Below are 27,486 nucleotides of genomic sequence, written 5' to 3' on the forward strand. Positions count from 1 at the left end.
CCTGGTTGCAGTCAGTTTCCTTCCAAGTTACTTTAGTCCAGTGCTTTTCAGATATTTCCAATATAATTTGTCAAAATATTAATTTTCAATTACTCATTCACCCTTTGAGACTTAAATGCCGGCCCCAAATTACATGGAGCTAATGAGCCTGAACGTTACCTTGGACATTTGGTGGAAAGAGGCTTCTTTTAACCTTTCAACTGTAATCATTTTTTAAGTAATCCGAATATATTTGTTAAAGAGCCTTAGGTTAAATAGGATATTCAGAAAATCATAAGAAATTTGCAGGCCAGATCTAAACACTGATGGAGCATACCCAGACAAGCAATTGTGGCACATAACTGAAGCAGCACAGTAGATAAAATGTAGATCAGTGCCACCTGGAAGCTGAATTCAATCACTGCTGAGTGAATTATGCACCTGTTTGAGAACCACGGTCTGTCACCAAGTTCTTATTTTTTTTATTGCCTATGTTGGGGCAGCTCTCGTCTTTATTTCGTAATGGGTGGAATTGTGTTGTTACTTAAATCTCACCACATCTTTGCTTACAAAGGGATGTTGTGGGCTCTGCTTGCTGTACAAAGGGACCAGATATTGATGGGTATTCCGACGAGGGTCCAACACTGCCCCAACCTTGCCCCCTAGGAGTTTTTAAAGTGTTGGGTGAAAATAGCATCAAAAAGCACAAAACGCCACTCACGGTTATCGGGTCACGATGGAGCGTGGGTCAGGTACAGGGACCAGGTTCGCCCTGTGGATGCGTTACTTTCCCATGTCCGTGGGAAGAGTACAGTTTGCGTTGGCGGGGGCCACGAAGTGGAGGTTGGATGTCCTGGGTGATAGCTGCTGTAGTGCTAAGAGCTGGTTGTCACTGGAGATTTGTGTTGGTGGTCAACGCGGGCTGTCACTGTCTGTGTGAAGAGTAGGTCTAACTGAAGCATTGTGTTGCCGGTCATCGCGGGCAGTTGGTTTTTGGCAAAAGAGGTCCCTTTGCAGTCACGAGGAGCCCAAAACTTCTGTTTCTTCAACTTTCTCCAGAAGGAGAGCATTTAGATGCCACCAAATGGTCTAGTACCCGAGGGGCACCTCTTGGGAATCAGGACTCACTTCATCAAAAGGCCATGAGCAGGGCTCAGGCAGGTCCAGTTAGTGCTAGTCAGCTGGTCAGTTGCAGGGAGGCCTCTAAAAGCTTGTTTGTCCCTGAAGCTCAAACAAGATGTCAGCCAACTGACGGTCGGAGTCACTTCTGGGGAGCCTGGATTCAAGGCAATCATATCCAATCCTCTTTCTTCAGACAGCAGGGCAGCCCTTTTAAGTCTTCCACAGGTCCAGGAGTGTTCTGATGAGAGGTTCTGAAGGTCCCACTTTTATACCTGGTGGCAGCCTTTGTGTGGGGGATTTCCTTGACCTACCCACAAGACTGGTTCTGGTCAGTTCTTCACCTTCCCCTATCTTAAAACTGCTTGGGGTGAAAACAGCACGGGCAGGCCTGGTGTCAGGTTACTTTGTGATTGCTGCAGGCAGGGCCCTTTGAAGTGTAATCTACGTAGGCCACAACTCCTCCCCAGCCATCCTGTCGGGAAGACCCTCTCCCCTCATACTTAGGACTCTTTTGTCTCAATACCTGCAAACAATACACAACCCACAACAGGAGAGCAATTCACAGTCATGTGACCCAGGACCCTAGCAGAAAGTCACAGTTGTTTTGGGCAGGTAAATGGCAACTTTCTTAAAGTGGAGATTTCAAAATTTTACCTTAACATCCGACTTCAAAATTAAAGAGGTTTTTAAATTACAATTCCTTTGACTGGAAATAGCATTTCTCTATCTGGTCCCAAACTAAAGTTAGCAATTATGAATTGAAATAAGGTTATCCACTGTTAGTCTAGTGGAGAGATTTGCCTTACAACAGTGAAAAACGACTTTTGGAGTTTTTCACAGGCAGGACATGTTAACTTAATCTCACATGTCCTACTTATTGAAATACCATGTACCCTGCCCTATAGGCCTTTAGGGGCTACCCTGGCGGTGACTCATGATTATTAAAAAGTTAGGTTTGGGCCTAGTAAAAGGTTTATGTTGCCAGGTTGACATGTGAGTTTAAAACTGCAGTACAGCGTGCAGTGGCAGGCCTGAGACATGTTTTACAGGTCTATGATAGGATGTGGCACAATAAGTGTTGCAGCCCACAGGTAGCATTTTAATTTACAGGCCCTTGGTACACGTAGTACCATTTACTAGGACCTCACAAGTAAATTAAATCTGTCAATTGGGTGTATGCCAACTTTACCATGTTTAAAGGCAGAAGCACTTTGCGAGTGGTTAGCGGGGGAAAGTGCACAGAGTCCTAATGCCAACAAAACAAGTTCAGTAAAAAATAGGGAGTGAAGGCAAAAACTATGGGACAATACCACACCAAGGATGTCAGGTCTAACACCTGTACTATTGCATTGTGTTGGAATTGGTATAGCCCCTTCCTATCCCTGCTAAGCCCAAAGTACTTTCTGGATGTTTGAGTACATGGAGAATTTTTATAGTGCCGCATACCCCGGACAAGATCACGGATCTTTGCAATTAGCGTTGGCTTCTGGGTGACCTTTCGGTGCATGGTTGAAAATAAGAGTGATCTCCCACCAGTGAATTGCTACCCTCTACCATCTCTGTAACATTGTCTTTCTGCTTGGTTATTCCATGATTGCTTCCTAGGGACAACTGTGGAAGCGCCGGAGGAGATAATTAGGCCTGGATTACATTTTACTCACGCTGGCGTAATCTCGTATAATTTCCGGCATTTCACATTACGCTTGTTGCGTGAAAGGCCCAAGATCACACCATTATACCATGTCTTGTAATTGAGATATTGATCAGGTAAAAGTTGTATTGCAGGAGCACTGGAACCACATAAATGAACAGAACACTTTGCTGTTCGCGTTACATGCACTTTTGCACTGTCTTTAAGCACAAAATGCATCCTTGTGTCCAAAATGCACGCCAGGACGCTCTTTGTGCTAAAAAATAGTACAAGAGGCCAGATTGATATTTCAGTAGTTTTGCTGATTTTTTAGGCATTTTGCCTAATATACACAAAGAAAATTATGAAAAATTCCCCCAACAAGTTCTGTGGTGCTGTGCTATTTCAACTACTTTCAAATCAACTTTGCAACACTTCTGATGAGCTCCAAACAGAGCAAAAATACTTATCCGGAGCTGCACCAAACGGTACTGCTTTATATACTATCTCTATAGCCTTAATGCACTTCCATCTTCCCACAAGACACCTGGCTTCTCCTCTCTGGCCCTCACACACCCCCCGCATCAATTGCAGCTGCAGCGGGGGCCGCTCCTTCTCTTACTTCGCCACCAAGACCTGGAACCACATGTCACTCCACCTCCGAGCAGCACCCTCCCTGGACGGACATCGAAAAGAAACTCAAGACCTGGCTTTTCGATGGAGACCCAGCACCCTCAGCGCCCAGATACCCCTAGGGTTGATAAAGCTGCGCTATGGAAATACTTGTTGATTGATTGTAATCTGCTGTGTTCGTCACTCCTTCCCAGCTTTTCTCCAGCAGGATTATGAGGTCATAGAATGCTGGGGTGTCACAGTGCGACTGGGAGGGGCAGTGAGAGAGCGAGTGGGCTGAGGAGATGCTGCTCCTGGACACACCATCCACTGGGAAAGCCACAACCCCGCACGTCTACAATGAATCTACAACATGTTCATCTACCCTGACTGGCTGGCAAACTCCTGCTTCGTAAGAGGTATCTGTATCTATTGAGCCAAAGACTGAATAAAAATATGTTGAAGATGAGCTCCATTAGACTTAACTACGCGGTGCATAATGCAAAGCGAGACTTGAGCGAGCGTTGGGTCGATGGGGTGCTCCCACACATTATCGTTACTCTGCTTCCACTTGCAAATTTTTTTTTTTTATTCCATAGAGTTTGCCATGACCATGCGAACCACCATCTAGATTTATGCAAAGTAAGGGGAACCTTTTAGCCAATGGTGTCGCTGAATGGAGAAGCTTTCCACCTATGTGGAAGTCTTAGAAGGGGTAAGAGGCTGTTGAAAGGCGTAAGACTGTATTCCTTCCTTAGCTAGGGTCAGAAAAGCGAGTTGTTTTAAAACCTTTCTTAAAGTTGCACCCCAGGCGTGGGCAAAGAAGTGCTCCTGAGTTTAGAAAAAAATGCTCAAACCCAATGTGAGCATTGACCAAGATAGAGGCATGTTCGACACCTGACGCCAGAGGTGGGGAATCGATGAGTTTGTAGCTGCAGGTAGGACAGTCACAATGCCATGCAACTTTGGTACACCTTTGGTATAATGGCAGATGAAATGATGTGCGATCAGATAATTGTGAATGTTAAGAACAACAAATCCAGAAACAGTTTTGGGTGCTGAGGGATCCCAGTTTGCAAGATGGCATTGCTGCTGCCAAAGCCACGGAGCAGTCTGAAAAGAGGATGAAACAACAAGTGTAGATAAAAATGAAACCAAGGGCTCAGGTGTGGGTAGTTTGTCAAACTCTAATGCAGGATGTGAATGTCATGGCAAGAATGACCATAAAAGTTATGAGTGCAACAAATGTGGATGTAGCAACCATGATGCAATGTTCAAGCTTTGCCTGACAATGGTTAGAAATGTAAATTGTGTGACAAAGTGGAGTATTCTGCAAGTGTGTGCAGGGGTCCAAAGAATATTGTGAAGAGAAAGAAAGCCAATGTTAGATGCACTCATGGTGCAGGTGATGGTACGGGTGGACATGGTCGAGTGGTACTGTCATTGAGAAATGCTTACGGGAACATGGAGTTTGTTGGGGAAAAGGAGCCCTGGGTTCTAACAACTTGCCAAGTTTTAGGGTTACGGAGTAAATTGTCCCTCATAGCTGATTCAGGTTAACCAGGGCACAAATGACCTAGGAAAGTTTTGACAAAGAGTTTGGAAAGCTGTTTGGATAGGTGACCTAGAAAGTCCTGATATTAATGATGGAGCGCTTAGTGGTTGAAGAATAGAAATTATTTGTTTTTTTTGTATTACATTATTTTTTAAGGGAAGGAATGCACAGATCAAACCAAGATGGTGGCTAAGGTGGGTGCACTGTGAGATAGCTCCACCCGCTTGTCCACGATTATCCTGTTACACAAGGGCTCCCTACTGAACCACCCGGAACTCGCCGCAGTGTGCCTGGCCCATGCCCGAGCACAAAGCAAAGCAGTAAAAGCCTCAATTTGTTGGCGGAAATGTGGAACCGCAGCCTGAGGGATATCGCAGCCTCGGCCTCGCGTGCTCCCTCTGGTGAACTGGATGAAGGGCCACCGGAGGTGCAAATGGCCAGCAAATGGTGCCTGCGGGGGAGCCCGCCCCCCCACCCCTCAGTGCTGCTTGACATGCAATTATGGTGACGCATCGGTGCCCCAAGGGGAAGCCTATAGAGTTGAGTGGAGCTATCCCATCTCTCCACCACCCATGTAACACTGGGAGTGGTGGATGGCGCCGGGCTCAGAACCACGCCTGCGAATGCGGAAAGGTTTGATGAACTTCTGCAGGCTATCAAAGTTCCAAAACTGGACGCTTTGATGATTGAAATGAGTCTCCTATGGGCAAATCAAGTGAAATTGAGAGACAAAGTGGAGTCAAACTAGTCTGCCCAGGCATCCCTCTGCCCCTCGGTGACAGAAATGCAGGCACAACTACAGGTCCTCCAAGCAGAGGTTACATCGCTATGGAGCAGGGCTGAAGATGCAGAGGGCAGATCACGTTGCAATAATCTTCACATTGTGGGGCTCCCGGCGGGAGCAGAGGGCCCCAACATGGACCTCTTCATTGAGTGTTGGTTGCTCAATATGACGTTCTGGGGAAGCGATCCACCTTCTACTCTGTTGACAGGGCCCACAGAGCTCCTGCGAGGGCATCGTAGTTAGGGGACCCTCCGCGGCCGGTGGCGGCGTGGCTCTTTAACTAACGCAACCAAGAACACATCTTTCAGGTCGCTCATACGAAGGTCCCCTGGCAAGTGGAAAACAATATGGAGAACATTAACCCAGACTATAGCATGGATGTGCAGAATAGACAGGGATATTTCATGCTGATTATACGCTACTCTCATGTTTCTAGCTAAACTGCACATTGTAAAGTCAGGACACACCTTTCCCCCGACACCAGCTGAAGCCTGGGAATGGCTGAAGACAAAGGGTGTCACCCCTCTACCACGACACTCGCAGAGTTCTGGCAGTAGGCTGCGCAGGAGGCTCTGGTGCCAGCTGTCTGGAGCACTTAGGTGCAGACCCTCAGAGAAACAAGCAGCGGAGAGAGAGAAAGAGAGCGAGCGTTGGCTATAGCTGAGCTGGAATCCCTCCCTAGTCAGACCGTGAGCTCTCCTGAACCTATGGCGAACTCACCGGAGATGGTGCCAACCTATGCTCTCGATGACTTCCCACCAGAGCTCTGGTCTGGCCCCGCTCTTACCCCAAGGACAGCGGACCATGTCATCTGAACCTTAGACGCTACATACTTTATTGTAGCTTCCAGAGCTGAATGAGTCTCTTTATCATGTGGGAGGGGGCCACTTTGTAACGGTATAATGGGTGTGGCATGGTTGCTCCACTTCTCAATCATGGATAACCCACTGCCCGATGGACTTATTTATATTTGTTTTGTTGTGTTACTTCTACATGGTCTGGGACTCCTGTCTTGATCTGGGGTTGGGAGTTTTGTTTTTTTTTGTTGCTTTTATTTACAGTTTTTCTTGTGTGGATACCTAACTCTGCAGCGTTCTGGGCGCAGGTGGGGGCGGGCGTGCATGTGGGCTGGGGAGTGATTTTCAAGACATTATGATGAAAATATGAGTGGGAAGGGCACTGGTAGGTGAACAAGCTCTCCACCCTCAGGGCTGACCATAGTGTACTACTGGACATACTGGGGAAATTTGACTATGTGGAATATGTTGCCAGGCAGCATGCGGAGGGGGACAGGGCGGAGAGGATGGTGGCCTGGTTGTTGCGTACAGGAGGTGACAGACCACCATTGAATGTGATTGAAACTCAGACTGGCATTCTTCTGAAGACACAGACTGACGTTAACACTGCGTTCGTCGACTATTATAGTGCTCTGTATCTGGAGAGACCCCCACTGCAGGATTACTTAATTACCTCCCAAACCCACGCTTGGACCCCCCCCAGGGCCAATTCCTAGATGAGCCGATGAACCTAGTGGCAATCCAGCGAGCAATCGATTAGATGGCATACACCAAATCTCCATGGATGCATGGGTTCCCTGTGGAATTCTATTCCACTTATATGGCCATCCTTGCACTGCGATTGCTACAAATGTTTCTGCTCAAGCTTGGGGAGTATTACCTGTGACCTTGAGGGAGGTGCTGATAGTGGTTCTTCCTAAACCAGGCTGACATCCATTAAACGCACAGTCGTACAGACCACACTGCCTGCTGAACTTAAATTGCGACATTCTTGATAAGGCAACTGCAAACCAGTTGAAGCACTGCCTCGCGACTTTGATCCATCATGACCAAAACAGTTTTATTCCTGGAACACCCTCCGGGGTTGTCTCCATACGTGTCGATCTCCCTCGACATCGAAAAAGCTTTTGATACGCTGGACTGGCCTTGGTTTCAGGAAGTCCTGCTTCGAATGAGCGTTGGTACCGAGGTTTTGAAATGGATAGGACACCTATAAATGGATCCGCTTGGTTGGGGGCGCACAGGCAAAGAAATATCACAAACTTATGATTGGGCAGGGGAACCAGACAGGGCTGTCCACTCTCTCCAATCATTTTTGCCCTAGCAATGTAGCCGCTGGCTTTTTTTTTTTTTACTGCGGGCCCACAGGGGACTTGTGAGAGGCAATCTAGCTCTATGTAGATGACGCATTAGTATATCTGAGATGTGCATAGAGACCTACCCTATGCAATGTAAGTGCTGGATGAATTTGGAACTGTTTCTGGCCTGAAACTAAACTGAACTAAATCATGCATCTTTCCCCTCCGAAAACTCTCCGAGTTGGAAAAGGATGAACCCCAATATATGGGGTTAACCTGGCAATATGACTCCTTCCACTATCTGGGGAGTAATGTCTATCATTTGGACAACGATCTCATGCAAGGTAAGCTCGGGGCTTTGATGGCTAGCGTGCGTTGGTCCTAGCATTCTGGTCGTCTCTACCGTTCTCCGCGATGGGTTGAGTGGGAATAGCGAAAATGCTGATACTACCATGGCTGATCTATCATTTTTCGGCCCTTCCGATACCACTCCCTCAATGTTTTGTTCTGCGAACTGCAGTCTATCCTTTCCGATTTGATATGGAGCAAAGGGAGAAAGAGAGAGGCCCTACACAAGTTGTATGCCCCTCTGGAAAGGGGAGGGGGGCCGGGAGCCCCCAATTATGACCTGTACTACTCCACGGCACAGCTTTAGTGCCCATGCTCTGGCTGTTGGCTGTGCCAAATGATGAAAGGGACTCTTTTTTTTACGGGTCACAGAAGCTTGGGACATACTGGAGTGGCTTATGGATTCCCAGAGAGGCTCTCAGGGCACGGAACACCTTGCCACGATAGCTAAATATTGCTGGTGCATGTACGTGCACCCTAGACTGGGCCCCAAGCCATATGCTCGTGCCCTGCTGCTGTGGGCACTTCCTGCTTTTGGTAGAATGGCAGACTGCCATTACACAAGCCCATTGACAGAGGCAGCTGTTCTTACCATGTGCGACCTGCCTGAACATAAAGCATTGCTGGCCTTTCAGGAACTCAGGGACAGATATGAGGTCCAGTTTTTGACCAATGATGCCCTGACAACCACGATAGGGACCGTATGGGGATCAGACCCGGTGAAGGCCACCGGATCACCTATGCTACAGTTACTACTGGAGCACGGAGTGGGCATGTGTGCAGTTAGGCTAATCTGCAAGGGACTGTTAGAGTCCCAAGATCCAAAGTTTCACGCTCTGAGGGAGACTTGGGCCCTCACACTTGGACAGGGGCTCACAGACGAGCAGTGGTCCCTCGCCCTAGAACAGGTCTGCAGGATCTCCAGGAGCCCGCAGCTGAAGTATACGCAATTTAATTATCCGCATCAAACATATATCATGCTTCCATGGCTGCTCTTCCCTGGTGCTGACCCGAGGTGCCCATGGTACCCTTGTCCGGTGATGGACTTTCGGCATGTGGTATGGGACTACCCTAAAATCAGAATATTCAGGACAGAAGCAGTAAGAACATTGGTGGACGTTATGGGCGACCTCTGCAGGCGGACGCTCTACACTGTTAGCTGGGGCTGACCATCACTCTTAAGAACAAATATGCCTTGAAATTACTAGACTTGGCGTATGTCTTGCTAAAACGCCATATAGCGATGGCGTGGTAATACACAATGGCCCCTTATCTATCAGTGTGGATGAGAGACCTCCTCAAATGGGCCACCGCCAAAACCACAACTTGGCGCTTGCTCCCACTACAACAGGGAGGGAGACGGTGCATTGGGACGCATGGTACAGGTATATAAATAAACTGGCGGTGAAGCGGGATGAACGGCAACTCTGAGACCTGAGGAGCTTGACTGGCAACTCCTGGTATGTTCTCCGTAGTCGGCGGGAGTGATGCATATATAATAGATAACATACTCAGGGTGGACCTGGACCTGGGGCCTATCTTGCGAAGAACATTAGTCCCAAGTCCTCGGCGTGTGACACCCTTAGAGGGTTCCAATGTTGCCCTTGGTCAGGTGGAATTTGGTTCTTGTCTTCTCGTCACAACTGGTGACCTTGACTTCAATGACCTCTCTTAATGGGATGACGTCTGCACATACAAACACGTATATTGTGGCCTTAATAGGAAGGATTTCCGGTCTGGGGTTCAACTTCAGGATTTGTACTGAGTCAATGACATTAACTGACGCTCCTGTATCATAGTGCTTGACTTTCTGCTAGCCCTGTGATTTCACTCTCCGTGCCCCGTGCTGACATTCCCAAATACCTGGAACTGCAGCCCTTGGGTTATCGCGATTGTGAGTGTTTCCCCTTTTCCGCCTTGGGACTTCCGATTACATCCCCCCCAAATAGAACCTTCGCAGGTCCCACCTGGAACTCTGCCACATCCCACCTGGATTCTTGACAGTGCGCCCGCTCGCCACTGCCTTATAAATAAGTAACCTGGTCCTGATGATGGCCTAAATACCTCAACAGGCCGAAACACCGTCGACTTTTTACAGCGGATTTCTCGGCGCTCCCACCAAGGACACCCTTCTTGATTAAATTTGTATTCATTACCATTTATTGTTTGGGTGTTCCAACTATATGAACTTTACCTTCACTTGTTCTTTGCTGCGCCCTCTCCTATCGCTGTACATACTTCCTCACATGTCACTTGCGCAGTCACAGTCCTTCATGAGCACTTGTGCACAGTATCCGACAGGTTACATGTCATTCAATGTAATGCAGTGCCTACCATACGTTGGATTATATGAAGCTTAATATGTCAAATGTGTATATTCAGTAAAATACAATCTTTGTTACGAAAACAATTTGTTTCCCTGGTTTTTCCTCCCCCTTTTTGATTCTATTCTCAGCAATCAATTGTGCTATGTATAACTGACCTTTAATTTACACCCTTTTGAGACGTTGTTTTATTATCTAGATGATTGCCCTAGTCTCTTCAGGGTATATGGGCTACCTCCTGTAGTCTGATACTGTTCCGTATCAATGAGAGCAGAGATATTCACGCCGTCTACTTCGAATTGTCACATGGGGGTGGCCTCATCATTGGTGGTTCTGGCCTATGAAATGTACAGTAAATACCTCTTCCTCTTTGTCGTCATCTAGTTGATGCCCCGTGGTCTCATGAGGCAGGGTTTGGTCATCCCCTCTATCCTCCAGCGACAACTGTTGAATATTCAGGGACTTCTTACCCTGAACAGTCCGGCCTGTTCTTGCACTTGGGCCGGATCCTGTGGTGGAAGTGCAACAGACTTTTGGAAAGTGGTTCAATCTGCCACACTTCAAGCATGTTTTCCCTTGTGCTGGAGATCCTCGTGGCTGGGTATTCTGCAGCTTCCGCATGCTCTCTCACTCTTTCTGGCCAGGGTTGTCCTCCTTGCTGGAGCTGGGCGCCATCGGATGGCCTCCACCTGTTCCTCCTTGACCTTCACCACGCCAGCCGCCATAGGAGCTGCAGAGCAACGGACTTGCGCCGGATCCATCACTCCGGCCGGAACTCTTCACGGCACAGCCCATCTCACGCATCGCACAAAAGAAATTCTGCAGCCATCCAATCCACTGGCGCCATCGTGGTGCTACCGTCGCTGGATCAGATAACTGGCTGAACGGCGTTAATGCTGCCACTGGGGCCTGGACGCTTCTCTGCTGCGTTGGCAGCACGGCTGCAGCAGGGACTGCATCTTGGGGTGGTGCTGACATGGCGCTCTCTTCTGGCGCTGCTGCAAAAATGCGTGTATGTGTACTTGGCACTCACTGTCTACCTTATCACTGGAACTCAGTGGCCCCCGGTTTAGTGCATGCAAAAGGGCTCCTTTCACAAGCTGCGCACAGGCATGCATCCTCACAGTACTTGGGGATCTGTTCCCTCCAAAGTCTATTTTTGTTTACTTGTTTGTGCACACGCAGCACAGTTGGGCCTCAGATGCTTCCTGGTAGGCCACATGGGATCACCAGGCAGCCGGCAAACCTCCGATGCCCTCACCGTATAATGAGCTGGCTGATGACTTAAGCTGTAGTAGGCTCCCAGGGAGCCATGCCCTAGCCATGTGGCGAGAAAGCATGCAGCAACTACTCACCGGTGTTCTGAAAGGCCGCCTCCGCGCACCAACTGGACACTGGTGGTAAGCATGGGGCAGGAATGATGCCAGCACCATCGCACACCCTCTCCTGGGACTGTCGGAGTGGCTAAGCTTCACTTCGTCAGCTGTCGAAACAAATCGCAAGGAGCAGCACACTGGCGCGCTCAGAAGGACCTCGCGGGAGGGTGGGTTGTGCTGGATATGATGCTCCTCGCCTCGGGCGAACAAAGCAAACACAAGGAGATGATGGACGGAGCGCTGAAACTTTGCAGACACTCACCCCCAGTCACAGATCTGGGTTGAATCCATCATCGTTCTTTAGCTCACTCTGCCACCCCAGTTCAGACACAGCTGTGCCTCACGGGAACAGTCCAGCCCGAATTGCCAATCCAGGTCTTCCCTGGACCGGAAACAAACCTCCTGGGAGCGGTTTTGGGTTAACCGCCCTCATCCACCGGGCTTGCTTGAATCCAGTGGCAATGTGAGCAAGGGACTCACGTCTGGGCATACCCTGCCAACTCAGGGCGAACAAAGCTAACATAAGGAGATGATGGACGGAGCGCTGAATCTTTTCAGACACTCACCCCCAGTCACAGATCTGGCTTGAATCCATCATCGTTCTTTAGCTCACTCTGCCACCCCAGTTCAGACACAGCTATATGCAAATCAGTCTTGACCCTGTGCCTCATGGGAACAGTCCAGACCGAACTGCCAAGCCAGGTCCTCCCTGGTCCGGAAGCACACAACAAATATCGCCTAGGCCTACCCGCACCTGCACTTACACACTGCTGCTCCACTCTGGCTGCTGTGCGTGCACAATGACCTCAAGCCTCCATGTGCGTCTTTATTTATTGCCTCCGACCGCGCATGACCGTCAGTATGCATGCGACATCCAACGTAACCGTAGTGGCCGGGTGGCTCACTACAGTGCCGACATGGAACTGTAGTAAATTTGAGAGAGCATACGGGTTTATAATCTCTGAGCTGGGCTGTGCTGAAACCAAGGCTGTTTTACTTTCACTTTCCACCATTCAGAACTGAGTGGATGCCCTGCTGTCTGGGAAGAACTCGACGACTTCTCCTGTTAGGATGGTGTAGTGTCCTAGCGTGGATACGTTCTAGTGTTCCAATGTGTGTGTAATACACTATACACCCACCCACCACCTATGTCACTGGGTCAGGTGACGAGGATAATAAAAAGGCCGAGCACACGTGCTCGTGGCCATTACCCACTACCCCAACTATGTGTCCGTGTCAGTCCTTGTACGCAGCATGAGGGCCTAGGGCCCAACATTACAATGGCGACGAGGCGGGTACTCTACCCCGCGTGTGCAGTCCCGATCTGCGCAACGCAAAAAAAAAACGAAGAGGGAGAGAGGGCTGCCCCCAGTGAGGACACACCCCTCTGCATTAAGGCGCAACGCGCCGAGAAACCTGCAGGCGAGGCGGAGCCCGCAGCGTGTCCCGTAGTGACCGGGAGCCTGCCGCTGTGATTCCCGGTGAAGGAGGAGAAGAGCGGACCGATCGAAGCCCACCCGCATCGGCCGCGGTGCCGTGACCCTGCAGGAGGAGGTCGGGTGCCCACCCCGACGACCCTGCCGCTGTGCCCGGAGGTGTCCTGAAGGAAGGCAAGCCGAGCGGAGCCCACCCGCATCGGCTGCGACCCCCGCAAGAGGCGTGTACCACGCGGTGCCCACCCACGGAAAGAAGGAGGCCCGCCGGCCGAAGGTGAGCCCCGCGACGGGGAACACGGTGAAGACGAGGAGGTCTGGTGCCTACCCCGACCCCAGTGGTGCCTGCCGCTGACTACACCCCCTGTGTCGACTGTTCGCCCGACGCGCCGCACTGCGGAGCCCACCCGCATGGCCGCGTTGAAGCGCCCCGAGTGGTGAGGAGGTCGCAGCGGGTGCCCACCCTGCGCTGAAGAACCTGGTGTGCCCTCCGGCACGAAGGAAGCTCCCGGTCCGTGGCGAGAGGAGCGAGGTATCAGCACCCCCTTCCCGCGTGGCCCGCAAAGTGTGGAGACCGGCTGCGGGGAGGGGGCGTAATCAACGTAACAGTAAAAGCGGAGCCCACCCGCAGCACAATACACCGGTTCTATTCTTTCTCCCCCCCCCCCGCGCAGCAGAAGAAGTGAGCGAGGCTGCCGCGGGAGGGAGATGCCCAGGGAACTGTAGGCGGCCAGCGCCGCTCACACTATTAAATAAATAAACGCCGGAAGCGGTGAGGAGCTCCGCGAGTGCACCCCTAACCCCTCCCTGCCGCGCGAGGACTGCAGGAAGCTGCCGCGGGCAGGGAGGGCGAAAGGAAAAGTGAAGATCGGCCGCCGCCGGCCATGTGGGTCATGCCCCCCACCTCGCAGGACACGAAAGAACTGCAGACAAGCGGCCAGCGCCACCAAAAGTAAACTACAATTAGGTGCGCGAAGGCAATGACTACTGATATGCTCCCTGACAATGCCTGTGCCCCCTGCCTCTCAATAAATAAATGTAAAAAGACTTGCCTGCTGTCAGGCCCCGTGTCCTGCACTCCACTGCTCTGCTGTGGCTCCAGCCCTTCTGCACTCTACCGAAGCCTGGAAAAGTGAAAGAACAAGGAAGGAAAGGTTAGCAGCAGAGAAGGTTGCTGCTGAATGGAGTGAAGAGCATACCTTGCACTGCCATCTAGTGGCTGGAGAGCAGTATTGCACCAGCTGCTGGAAAAAGAATAGACAGGCTAGAGAAGAGGCAGCAAGGCACGTACCGCAAGGTCTGACTGATGCGCGAGGGTGAGCGCACTGGAACGCGGCTAGGCGACGGTGGCGATACATCACTGAAGAGGTACGGTGCAGGAATGCGCCAGAAGCGCAGGAACGCGACAGAAGTGCAGGAAGCAAGTAACCCGCAGGTATGGGGATACAGCGTCAGGAACCCGCAGAACAAGGAAGAAGAAAAGGGTCAAGCCACATCCATCCCAGCGAGGATCGCGCTGTCGCCGCATCAAGTAGAGCGAACCCTCGAGTGAACTAAAAGACTCAGCGCAGATGTACCCCGGACGCGGAAGGTACACAGCAGCGCCTACAGGAGAGGAACCCACTGAAGAGGATGGGCGCAGCAAGTATCCGACACTGACGGGAAAGGATGCAGAGGCACACCCAGTGGCGCCAAGAAGCCATCACAACAAGAAACCACACGGCGCAAGGAGCAACGCGACACTGAAGATGTACCGCGACGGTACGAAGAGAAGCATGCACCAGCGCTCGACAATTCAGCAAACACAGGTAGTCACACGACGTTGCGCACCTTGTGAAGCCGACCAGCCAAATGGTCGCACCATAAAGGCCAAGCCGACCAGCCACATGGTCGCACCACAAAGCCAACCTGCCAGGGGTTGCACAAGGAGGTGACCGCACGGGTCAGTGAATATATGACCAGCCAAATGGTCGCACCACAAAGCCAACCCGCCAGGGGTTGCACAAGGAGGTGACCGACGCACGGGTCAGTGAATCTACGAAACAAAGGTCTGACGGAAGACCGAAAGTATCCTGCCAGTGATCGGCAGCGCGGACCGTCAAGTGGTCCAAGAAGCTCAAGAAGAACGAAGAGGACCAAGAGTATGGCCCCACGAACTTCAACAACCAAAGTAACTGGTGAAAAGGAGAAGACGAAGAGAAGGTCACGACCCTAACTCGGAATGCTGAGGAAGATGGAGAGAGTGCCCTCGGACGAGGACAAGACCAGGGGGAACACGTGCAGAGTGTGCGCGCTGCACGGAGAAGCCTGGCCAGACCAAGTGGAGAACAGAAACGGTCCAGAGTAGGTCGTGAAGCGAAGGGAAGAAGATATCGGAGTGGCACGTTTGCCACTACAAGAAAAGAAGGAAGATGACATCAGAGTGGCACGTCTGCCACTAAAAGGAAAAGGGGAAAGAAAGAGATCTGAGTGGCACGGTTGCCACTGCAAGAAGAAGGAGAAGCAGTCAGAGTGACTCGACACCCTCACGGAGATTAGAACCGAGGAAAGAGAGAGGAGTGTGGCAAGACTACTCACACCTCGAAGATAAGGAAGGCGACAAGTGCCAGAACATGGAGAGCAAGTCCTGAGAACACCCGTGGCACGGAGAGAAGACCATCTGCTTGGCGGTGCTTTCAGCACACCTGGGATCTGCAGGGGTGAGCCGGCCGGACCGTTCGGAACATCCACCTTTGGGGTCACACGGTCACTGGACGACGCCAGCCGTGGTGACTCAGGGGCAAAGGCCTCAGGGATGCCAGTGAGAGAGAGCATCCCCGCGACGAGAGATGGTCATCAGCCGCCCTTCAGCAAAGGTCCCAGGAGGGTGAAGACATCGCGCGAAAAGACAGGAGCCAACAGCTACCCTCCAGGTCTGACTGCGGAATCTGAGGTGAGACTTGTCGTCTCCTCGGCACCCGCACTTATCGGCATGGGAGTAACACGATACAGGACACTCAACCCAGGACAGATCTGATGGAGAGGGCCTCAGGGATATCCCGTGGCAGGGGAACACCTGCGAGAGGGGCATCATGGTGAGAGGGGTGTCTTGCAACCAATCCGTCTTTTGCCAAAACAGAATACACGCCACAGATGAAGAAGAGGACAGGACGGAAAGATGAACGGCAACAGCTAGCGGTGAACCACAAGAACTTCAACTGCGTTTGTCGCCAGGGAAGTAAAGTGAAGAAAAGACTGTGAGTACAACTTCAAGGCAGAGTCGTCAACAGACTGGATCCATCGAGCACCCATGACTGGTGCCACAGTGAACTGGCGGTCTCCGCGACAGGAAGAACATCGTCTGGGACCCCAAGCAGCGGAGGCGTAAGAGACTCTGCGGAAGTTTTGGTCACTGTCTTACATATGTATGGGTTTTCTTTCTCCCACAGGTTGAACTTTGACTTTGGTTTTCGTCATTAAAAATTGGGAGGGATGTAGTGTCCTAGCGTGGACACGTTCTAGTGTTCCAATGTGTGTGTAATACACTATACACCCACCCACCACCTACGTCACTGGGTCAGGTGACGAGGATAATAAAAAGGGCGAGCGCACGTGCTCGTGGCCATTACCCACTACCCCAACTATGTGTCCGTGTCAGTCCTTCTACGCAGCATGAGGGCCTAGGGCCCAACATTACAGATGGTTTGTTTCTGAATTTCTGTCCTGTATGCAATTCTTAAAGTTTGGTTAATAATTCTATAATTCTATCTTTTGTAAGTGAATTCTTGTAGTGCAGTGGCATCACGGTGCCTCTGAAACATCTGTAAATTAGTTGTGGGTTTCGGGTTAGATTGTTTGTGTGTCTCCATGACACCCCTTTACTCCTGATTTAAAAAATCTGATTACATGTCTCCTCAAGTTTCATTATATTTTATTTATTTTGCTGAAAAACTGTCTTGCTTTAAACACAGAATTTGTTTGTTCTAGAACAAACAAAAATATTTTTTCAGTGTGATGTCCAAATAGAGCTGCGTTTGACCAAATCCCGCTCGTTCTCCATGTCTCGCGCGCCACCTTTGGTAAATCAGATCTTATTAACCAGGGGTTCTTTCCGAGCTTGGATTTGGGAAGCAACACATACAGGAGTAAAACGAACCTAAATCTCTCAAACGCATGTTCTGGTGCATACACCGCCTGCGTGGCTGAATGAAGGTGATAAAATACAGGGGCCACCTGGCAGCTTTAAAGGATTGTAAGTGTTTACCTTGGCAGAGCATGTGTTGTTTCTGGGTTGCATGCACTTTGCTTTAATCTGTTTGTTCTTTACAGAGGAAGATATTTATTTTACAGATCCAGTATAAACTTAACGATTGTTCTCTGGAGCCTAAATCGCATACCGAGAGACACACGAAACATACTGATTGTACCAGCTAGAAAGTGCAGAACCAAATTTGAACTTTTAAAAAGGATGCAAAAACTGCAACTAAATGTGCGTGAGACTCCTTGGCGCTGGGAAGCCTTCGGGTCGCCACGCGCTATATATAAACCCGCTTAGCATAACATTAAGTTAACTTCACGCCCAATCTTTTGTTTGCTTCTCTGCAAGGACTCAACGTGTCAGTGGCGCTTGTGCTGTTTGAGAGCGTAGTCAGTTTACATTATAACATGAGCAGGACAGCTCGTAGGCATAGACATTATTGAACCGGAAGTGCTAAGCATCCTTGGTCCCTGTTGGCAGAAACCGCCAGGCCTGGCTGAAAGTGACTGTCACGACATGGACCAAGTTGACCACTGAGAGTGTTGTTAAATGAGGAGTCTTCGGAGACGCTTGTAAGTTTCAAGTGGAAGCTTTATTGTGAAATATGCGGACACCCACGACCAAGGCTCCCGATTCCTGCGAAGACCTCTGGAAACTGAATTAACGTTTCCAGAGTTCCCGCACCCATCGTTCCAGCATCGGTCGTGGAACGGCAATTGAACAACGCAGGAGGCTCGAGGCATCTATGCACCGGGTTTGCACGAGATGCCCCATACCACAACCTCTCCCTCCTTCACAATGTGAAAAACGCAAATAACCAAAACGAAGAAATGCAAAGCATAACAATAAAATGACCCATGGGTTAAATTTGTTTTCTTCAACCTAAAACATGATCATTAAACTTGGAAGGCATTCTTCTCGGGTGTCTGCTTACACCATCAATTCAAAATGGCTGTATCATATGTTTTGTGACGCACCTAGTACGGATAATGCAATCATGTTTGTGTAAAGGGTTTTCGCGATTGAAGGATCACCCTCCATTATTGTTACTGATAACGGCACACATTTTGTGTCTCACAAAATGTGCACATTCCTGGCAAGCAATAACATGAGACACTTCAAAGTTGCTTTATATTGTCCATCTTCTAATGGATTAGTCGATAGGGCAAACAGACTGGCAAAGGAGGGTATTCAAGGAGCTCTGTCATCTTGCCGGGATGTTCACGATTTTGTTGACAAAGTGTGGTCGTATAACATTTCACCTCTCAGTACTACAGGTGTGTCACCTTTTTCTCTCTTAAGAGGAAGGAAAATACATACAGAGTTGTGCCCTGAATAGCTTATGTGTGGAAAACCCATTGTTCCGGCATCGGTCGTGGAACAGCAATTAAACAATGCAGGAGACTCGCGGGCGGAGGCATCCGTGTGCCTGGTTGGCATGAGATGCCCCATACCACAAGGGTAATGGTGTGATAACTTTAAAAGGCTGAGGATATGTAAAACAGTCGGGAGGCAGGAAGCTCAGCAGAAAACAATCCGACATGAGGCGCTGTCGCTCGTGACAGATATTCCAGCAGAGCCCGCGACTCTGCAGAGGCAGAGATGAGCTTGTGATGGAGATGGCAGGTGTAAGAGTTACCATCGATGGTAGATCTTTACTATTCACTCCACTTCCACAACTTTATAGGTTGCTGTAGCTGATGGACAGGAGGTTCATCAGAGGCCAGAGGTGCAGTTCAACAGGGACCCGACAAGTAGATTTTGCTGCAGGCCCTCAAGAGCTCAAGATTAGTCTTTAGTCATGTAGAAGAAGCCATTTGACCCAAATGAAAAATTAATCTCAATAAAAATGTGTGTATATATATATATATATATATATATATATATATATATATATATATATATATTTTAGTGGTGACCGGGAGCGGAGGTTTTACAATGGGTAACACCATTTTTCATTGTGGTTTATTGTTTATTACATGAATTCTCAAGGGTGACTGTGAAGATTACTTCCTTCTTTTGTCTACTCCTGGCCTCTAATAATAACAAAGGGGATTGAGTACATGGTATGAGAGCTTGCTGTCTATTCAGTGTCTCTCCCTTGGTCTTTCTTTTCAATGTGACAACTACTTCTCTTTCCTTTGACTGTTGCTAATTGTCTTTCCCCAGGTCCTTGTCTTCGGTCCACCAGTTCACTTATTACCCTAGGTCTCTCCCTCCAATGTAACCAGTTCTTTTTCCCAAGGTCTGTCTCTTCAGTTCTTTCACGTCCTTTCTATACATTATTCTTTTAGCTGTTGCTCATGGCTTCACCTGTGATACTAAAGCTTTTTCTGTTTCCCACGCAATAATTTTCTTCGATTTCACTAGTCCTTCTCTTTGGTCTCTTTCTTGAAATTCCCTTTTTTATCTGGATCATTCCCTTCCGTTCCTCTAGACATTTTCTAGGTCTCGCCTGAGCCAGCGCTTTAGCGCTGCTCTGGCGAGAGCTTTAGTAAATAGGGGATTTGGAAGTGCAAACTAGTGCTTCTCAGGCCTCCAAATACAGTGCTTGTGCGCCGGGCGCGCGCACCATTTGGCAGCCTGCCTGATCACTTTCGCGGCCGCTTTGATGTTCTCAGTGAGCCGCACGGCCACTGAGAACATCAAAGCGGCCGCGAAAGTGCACACCATTTTCCACCCCCTCCCTTATCCCACTTCCTGCTTGTCTTTTTTTGGAGTGCTTGATAGTTTCAATTTGTTACTGCACCTCGCATTTTACTTTAATCCACTTTTGCATGTGTTATTTAAATGTATTGCTTGCTTCAAGATAGGCATTCGCCATCTTGCCTATGCATGGTAAATAAAGTTTAGACACATATATGCCATCATGCTGCGGTGGCTTGTTTTCTAAAGTTACCGATTTGCACGCTGCAGACACTACGCCAGAAACATGGATGTTTCACAAATTAGCCATCCTGCTGTTCGTTTCTCTCAAGTTACCTATCTGCATTTCACACATGCTGCTGAAGAAAAGATTTGGATCTTTACAACTACGAGCCTAACAATTCACTCATTTTGGTTTCCTTTCACAACTGTGGGGGGGGGGGTATGGAGAATTCTAACACTAGTGCAGACTTATAGGCTCCCTTACTTTCAACAAAGCAAAGGCCACTGATTTAACTACATGAGTTAGCGTACAAACTACGTACTTATTAACAAAATTATAAGACTATTTTTATTATGTCCATTTTGGTTAACACCAAAAATTACGAGTAACGTGGCTACAGCTGCATTCTTAATACTTATTTAACTGCTGCGGCTCTCATTACGCGTGAGTTTTAAATACCCTTTTATTTACTCTTGCACTGTTAGAACGCTTTTATTATAATCCTGTTTGTAGGCAATTTCTTCCCAGTGCCACTTTTCAATTACACGGGAGGCATTGTTTTTAGGTCTCGCCTAGCTTACGCAATCGCTATGCGAGACTCTAGTAAGAGGGGTATTTCAAAGTGCTCCCAAAAGTGGATTGCATGGCGAGCACGCGCACAATCACGTGCATCGTGCCACCATGCAATCCGTTTGGGGAAGCGCTTCAGCCCACTGGCGCCCTCGGCATCATACTTCAAAGGTTCCGCTCCCCCGCCTGGAATGCGCTCCCACGCCAATCGCGCGCGCCACGCGCCGCTGCGTCACAAATTTGCTTTCACTTTCGCGCGGCGGGCGCTCGCTCGCGTCCGGGCCACTTTAGAAGCCGGGCTTGTCTTATTTGAAATGCTGCTCACATGCTCCTCAATGCAGGATGTGAAACTGCCTCGTGAATGTGTTGCAGGACCTGAAAGAGGATGCAGCTAAATCTCTGCATAAACTGGTAACTTGTAATCCGTTTAGAACTTTTATACAGCAGACTGCCTCTTAGGAACAGGATTGTGTCCTTTACAAGTCAATGGCCGAGGCAAAAGCAGTCATTAGACTAGCTTCACAGGCCAGGCATTCTGTGCATGAATCCGTAATTTTTTGGCACCATCCATTTAAGATTGGTAGAAATGTAAAATAAATGCATAAGTAAAACCACAATCATTTTATGCAATTCAGAACAGAAGCCGTGTTCTAAGTTGTTGCATTTACTCGCTGTGTTCTCTGAATTTTAAAGTCTGTAACTCTTTGACCAGTTCTGCTAGGTCTCATCCCAGCCATCTTTCAGCGGATTGCCCACATTCATTACTTCCCATACACGCGCTGGCTCTTTCACTGACACTTGCTGCATAGTCGCTCCCTTGCAGTCTCGCATTCGTGCGCTGTTGAATTTCAAACCAGTCTTGTCACCATGTGTAAAGTCATAAGAAGAATTCGGGGTTGCACTTTATGCAAACATAGACACGTGGCCTTAGGGAAAATAAATCATTGGTAACTTGTTCTTAAATGGGACCGTTTATTTTCTCTATTTTGGCAAGTTTCGGTTTCTTAAGTTTGTGAAGCGCTTTTCACTGTCCAGTTGAGCACGATGTAAGGAATGCATTAGATACTTCGGCTTTCCAGTGATTTCGCAATGTAAATGCACAATTACAGAACCAATCTTTGCAACAGAGACATTAAATACTAGAGCAGTCCGTCTGAGCGACAAGTTAAGTTGGGCGCAGTCAGTCACTTTTTTTTGGCTCAGTTTGGCGTGCTTCGGACTATCTCTGTCCAACCACACACTTACCTTTCACCTCTCAACTTTACAATTTTTAAAATTGATGCGCTTTTAATTTTCTGAGTAGGACACAAACAAGTATTTTCTCCTTTTTGCTACCGATTCAAGCGTGGGACTAAACAAAAATCATAAGTTTATTGTTTTGTTAGAAGCATAGGCTTCCAAAGCGGGATTGGAGTCTGGAAAATTTTCCGCCTGTGAGATCCTCAAGAAGTCAAAAGCACCACAGAACACCACAGCCCAGAAAAAGATCTTCACCCACTCAATAAATCATCTTCAGTAATTGTATAAATCATGTCTCAAGCTATACATGCACCTTACCTACCAAGACCCTTTAGCCATCCAATCCTGTGCACAAACTGATTGAATAATTTATAAAATTACTAAAATATGTAACCACATTCAAAAAGAACAAGCATTGAAAATGCAATAGGCCTAGTCTTTTATTAAGTTAAAGCCATTTGCTTTGCTAATGGTATTATATAGCAAAGCAAATGTCTTTAACTTAATAAAAGGCGAGGCCTATTGCATTTTCAATACTTGTTTCACTTTGGTACCCCGTTAATATTTATAGGCTATAAATGCTGTTTGTTTTGTTACTAAACAACACATCGCACGGGAACCATGCAGGTTTAAAATGCGTATGCTTTACTTTCGTTTTTATGGCTTATTTCGGCTATGGCAATTCTCAACAATAATGGAAGGATTTCAGTACCAAAACTTTACTATCCCGTAACTATTGATCGGGTATCTATGCAGTTCACTTTGCTTACTCAACAACTAATCTCATGTGAAGGGAACGGTCTTAACATGCTTCAAGCCTAATCACGGGTGAAGTGCAATTGGAGCCTGGGTCGCATTTACTTTAAGTGAAGGCTTCCAGTACCAGGACAGTAGTAACCCGTAAATATTAGTTGGCAAATGAATGTTAATACTGTGTTTTTTTAAATGCACTTTTACGTTTTATTATTAAAAAAATATATATATATTTAATCAGGGCCCCATTTTGTTCTACATGGTATGTAGGTTCAGTGTTCTCTCCAACATTTTTTATTAAAGCGACACGTTTACAAATTCATATAACCTCTGGGCAATCTGCCTGCTTTTGGGGCCCAGCGTTTTACACCACCATGAAAATGGCATGTCAAATAATCAGGCTTCTGAGAGTTAATCATCCTTCACAGTATTAAGTCCGACACACCGCTTATTGTGGAGATAAAGTTGAAACGTTAACATTGCGCACCGTTTTCTGCAGTATCTGCTCAATTCACTGAGCTATCTTACAAATGCTTCCTGATGTCCGCTGTACTGTGGGGTTTGTTTTATCTCTCAGTAGGATTTAAAGCCATTTTGATCAGTACAATGCATACTCCCTTTTGGGCCCTAAACACACAGGAGTAGGGTGAACTATGGGTTTGCGCAGCAAAAAATTACAGTTCTACAGTTATATACAATCCACTGCATTATGGAGGGAAAACTAAATTAGAACCTCAGACACTGGATGGCTTTTTTAACACTATTTATTAGCTTTTATAAAGGACATTTAACCAGTCGAGTTTCAAATAATTTCAACATTTTCACCATTAAAAAGGATTTGCTATTACTACTATGGCACTTATTATCAGTGGTCTAGTAAATTGGGCCACAATATTTTCACTTTTCCATTCTCTCACTTACATAACTGTACACTAAAGTTGAGAAATCACTATTACTGTAGATATATGTGTAAGATCACCATCGCTGCAGATATAGGTGTGGGATCAGTATCACTGCGAAATAACTGTGGTCACCATTACTTCAGCTGTATGTGTGACATCACTATCACTGCACATACAGATGTGAAATAACCATCACTGCAGATATTGGTATAAAAACACTATCACTACACATATAAGTGTGCACTGCAGATATAGGTGTGAAATCACCATTACTTCACATATAGGTGTGAAATCAGTATCCGTGCAACTGTGATTGTCTGCTGCTCAGGGAAACTTTGACCTAGTTCACATTTTATTCTCCGACATTACTCTGTGCCAGGGGCTAAAAAGGTTGCACCACCTTAATCGCATTGTTTCTTTTTAGTCATTAAATCTGCATGTAACTTTGTAGGTTATTGTGCCTGTTGCAAATCAGTGTGCGTCTCATATTTTTTTATTTTTGTGCATAGGTTTAAACAGTCGTTGGGGGTCAACTTCTAATTTCTCCTGGTTTAATGTTTATAATAGCTCTGGTAACAGCCCATAAACAACCTGTGTTGTTACTGGGGGCGTATTCTTGGGTTTCTGCTAGTTTTCACAGAACCTTTGAGGAATGCGCTTCCTCGAGATAAGCACAAGTTTCATAAGATCCTTTTGTTCCACCGTAAACATTCCTTGTGTTCTCTTTAGAAGTTGAGTGGGGGCGTGGGTTTTATCCCTCTTCTGTCCGTTTGTCTACAAACCCTTTGCAGAGGTTAGCTGCATCTGGTGCTGTGTTACTAATGTTGTGGTCAAAGATTTACTGTGTGCGATAAATCTAGGGTTTGTTTTACTGTGTCTTTTAATAATTGTGTATGCTTGTTAATTTAGTATAATATGGCTATTAGTGCTTCAAATGTTAAAAAAAAAGTGTCACAACTTAAAACAAGCATTTGCAATGTAATAGGTCTCGCATTTACGCGAGTTTGAGCTATTGACATTGCAAATGACAATGCCTTTTATTTTTGTTTTCATTTTTACAGCATAAATAAAAGGCATTGTCATTTACAATGCCAATAGCTTAAACTCGCGTAAATGCGAGACCTACTGCATTGCAAATCCTTGTTCTCCCTTTGTCTTTATCATCAATGTCTCATTCCTTACCCTTTCTACAGGTCTTTCTGATGTCACAAGCTCTTCTCTATATCCAGATCTTTTCCTCCAATGCTGCAAGTCATTCTCTTTCCACAGGTCTTTGTCTTCTATGTCACAACTGCTTCTCTTTCTCCCACTCTTCTCTTGGTTGTTTCAGGTGCTTCTCTTTCCTGAGATGTTTCTTTTCTCCTTCACTTTCCTCTGGTCTTTGTCTTCAGTGTGACAAATCCTCTTACTCAAGGTCTTTGATGCCTAAAGTCCCTTTTTGTTTGTATTTCTTCGATGCCATGTTGGCTTTTCCTAGGTCTTTTTTTATCTGTTAGGTCTTCTTCTTCCACTAGCTGAGCCTTTCTCTTCACTATCTCTTTGATGTCTGCTCTTCTCGTTCCCCAAGTATTTTGTTTCAATTTCACAAGCTCTTTTCTTTCCACTGGTGTCTGTCTTTAATACTCGATGCCCTTATATTTGCTGGTTCTTTTCCTTAATGTCTCAGGCTCTTCTTTATTGTCTTCTGTTGCAGGTTCATCTTGACATGACGGGGAGGTCCCATCTGAAGGTCATCCTCATCGGGAACTCTGGGTGAGCCTGAGAGGGGGGCTCTGGGGAGCTGGCCGCTCTAGCTGCCCCTACGGATATCCTTTCTGGGAAGGCAGGAAATTATGCATGCAATGCTTGAAATAATCAGTCATCAGTATTCACTTGGAGCCACATTCCAATCCATCGTTATTGTGACCTTCATACCAATGTAGATGGAGACCAGCCACTTGTAAGACAGCCTTGGCCTTACTCCTAAAGGAACAGTCTGTCCAGCCTGGCCTACCAGGCCAGGGCCTCTGCTGATGGGAACTCAACCCACCCCAAACCATTTCTGTCTGTTTGGGCCTCATCCGTGAGGTGCAGCTTGAGTTCATTGGCAAAGTGAGAACAGGACCCACCTCTAGGCATTCTGTCGCACCTAGTGCACGTCACTTAGAAAAAAGGAAATAAGCGACTTGAGGCGTGCTTGAATTAACCTCAGCGCTGGTGATCATCTGTGGTGCATTCCAGGTAATGTTTCCCACTATGCAAGTATGCAAATAAGTCTTAGGCCTGATCCAGTACGAACAGTCCAGCCCTAACTGCCAGGTAGGTCCCCTCTAGCCAGCGGTACAAGTAACCCCTAGGCCAATTCCAGGTGAAAATATAGTTTTAAAATGAAAATATAACAAGGAAGAAGAGAGGTAGAGTAGAGAAATAGTTAAGATGAGGAATGACTGTACAGACAAGCATTTGCAATGCAATCAGTCTCGCACTTGGGAAAGCTAGAGCCATTGGCGTTGTAAATTACCATGTTTTTTACTTATGTTTCATTGTGTATGCACAGTTTTGGGACGTGAGTGCTCACAGTCGAGAACTTCATCTGATACTCTTAAAGAGACGCACAGTCTGGGGAACAGGGGAACACGGAGGCTCACATTTTGACGCACGTAGCGGGGGCATAAGTGGGCATTTGGGATGCGCACCCGTTGGAATCAGCAGCTGTCGCCCCATCACTCCTGTCCTATTATGCCGTGGGGTAGCCACGTTGTACCCTATGAGAGTATGTGACCTCCATCTGTTTTCCACTCTGGCCAAAAGATTTGCAAACAACCAGAAGTCCTAACCAGTGAAAACATTCAGTGCTTAGTTTGTAAGAAATAAGTGCCAGGGCTCTTGTCATGAGGCTACTGCAGCTTGCACTACACATTGCCCCTGCTGTGCTGCCAGTTGTGAGAAGGTGGCCCGATATATGCTGTGCACTAGTTCTAGTGGGCACCTTGTATCAGTCCAAACAACCCCTTATGGTGATAGGTTAAAGACAACCTTTATTGAAAGCTATCCTAGTGGTAGCTATGGAGAGCAGCCTTCAGGCTAAGTCTTGAAGGAGTGTAAAGCAGCTTGTTTTACCAGTCTATAATCTCTTGAATGACCAAATGAAAAGACAACCACACCAGGTATATATTTAAAATATATGTATTTAGTATAAAACACACCCCTCTGGTCTCTTTATGAGACTGGAGTTCGAAGTACTTAGTTTACAAGTCAGCAATTATCAGTAATAGCACAAATACACGTTTGGGGCCTAGGGGCATACCAAACCATATACCGAAAAAGTGGTATAAGAACCACGACTGGAATAGACACTAGGCCTATAGCCTCTAGAATCGCTAGGACCCCAAGGAACTACCCAAGGTAGTGACACAGGGGACCCACGGGTGCTGTATGCAGTGTGTAAACACAACCGCGGGTTCCCGTTATCTTCTATGGGCAATGCCGCGGTTGGAAATTTAAAGATTAGGGACCCTTCTAATCGAGTCAGGACCAAACCCTTTTGGACTTAAGAAGTTCTAGGGCTAGCACCCACGTGAGCACCGGAGAACTCGAGTTACCTCACCCAGGGAAGCCGTGTGCATAGGTGTCTTTTGGTGTCGGGTCGCGTCGTCGATTTCAATGGGAGCCTGCAAAG

The 27,486-nt window shown here is 47.6% G+C and overlaps 1 protein-coding gene across 2 annotated transcripts in view; it reads left to right on the plus strand.

Moving 5' to 3' along the window:
• LOC146797100 (ras-related protein Rab-7a-like) overlaps nt 1–27,486 on the plus strand; it is a 221,712-nt gene that overhangs the window by 101,840 nt on the left and 92,386 nt on the right. For both annotated transcript variants that reach the window (XM_085629738.1, XM_085629739.1), the window contains exon 2: nt 25,522–25,580. In XM_085629738.1, the coding sequence (XP_085485864.1) occupies nt 25,534–25,580 (47 nt within the window). In that variant the 5' untranslated portion in view covers nt 25,522–25,533. The remainder of the gene's footprint in view (nt 1–25,521; nt 25,581–27,486) is intronic.

This window comes from Triturus cristatus, chromosome 10, assembly GCF_964204655.1.
Source record: "Triturus cristatus chromosome 10, aTriCri1.1, whole genome shotgun sequence".
NCBI classification, from domain to species: Eukaryota; Metazoa; Chordata; class Amphibia; order Caudata; family Salamandridae; genus Triturus; species Triturus cristatus.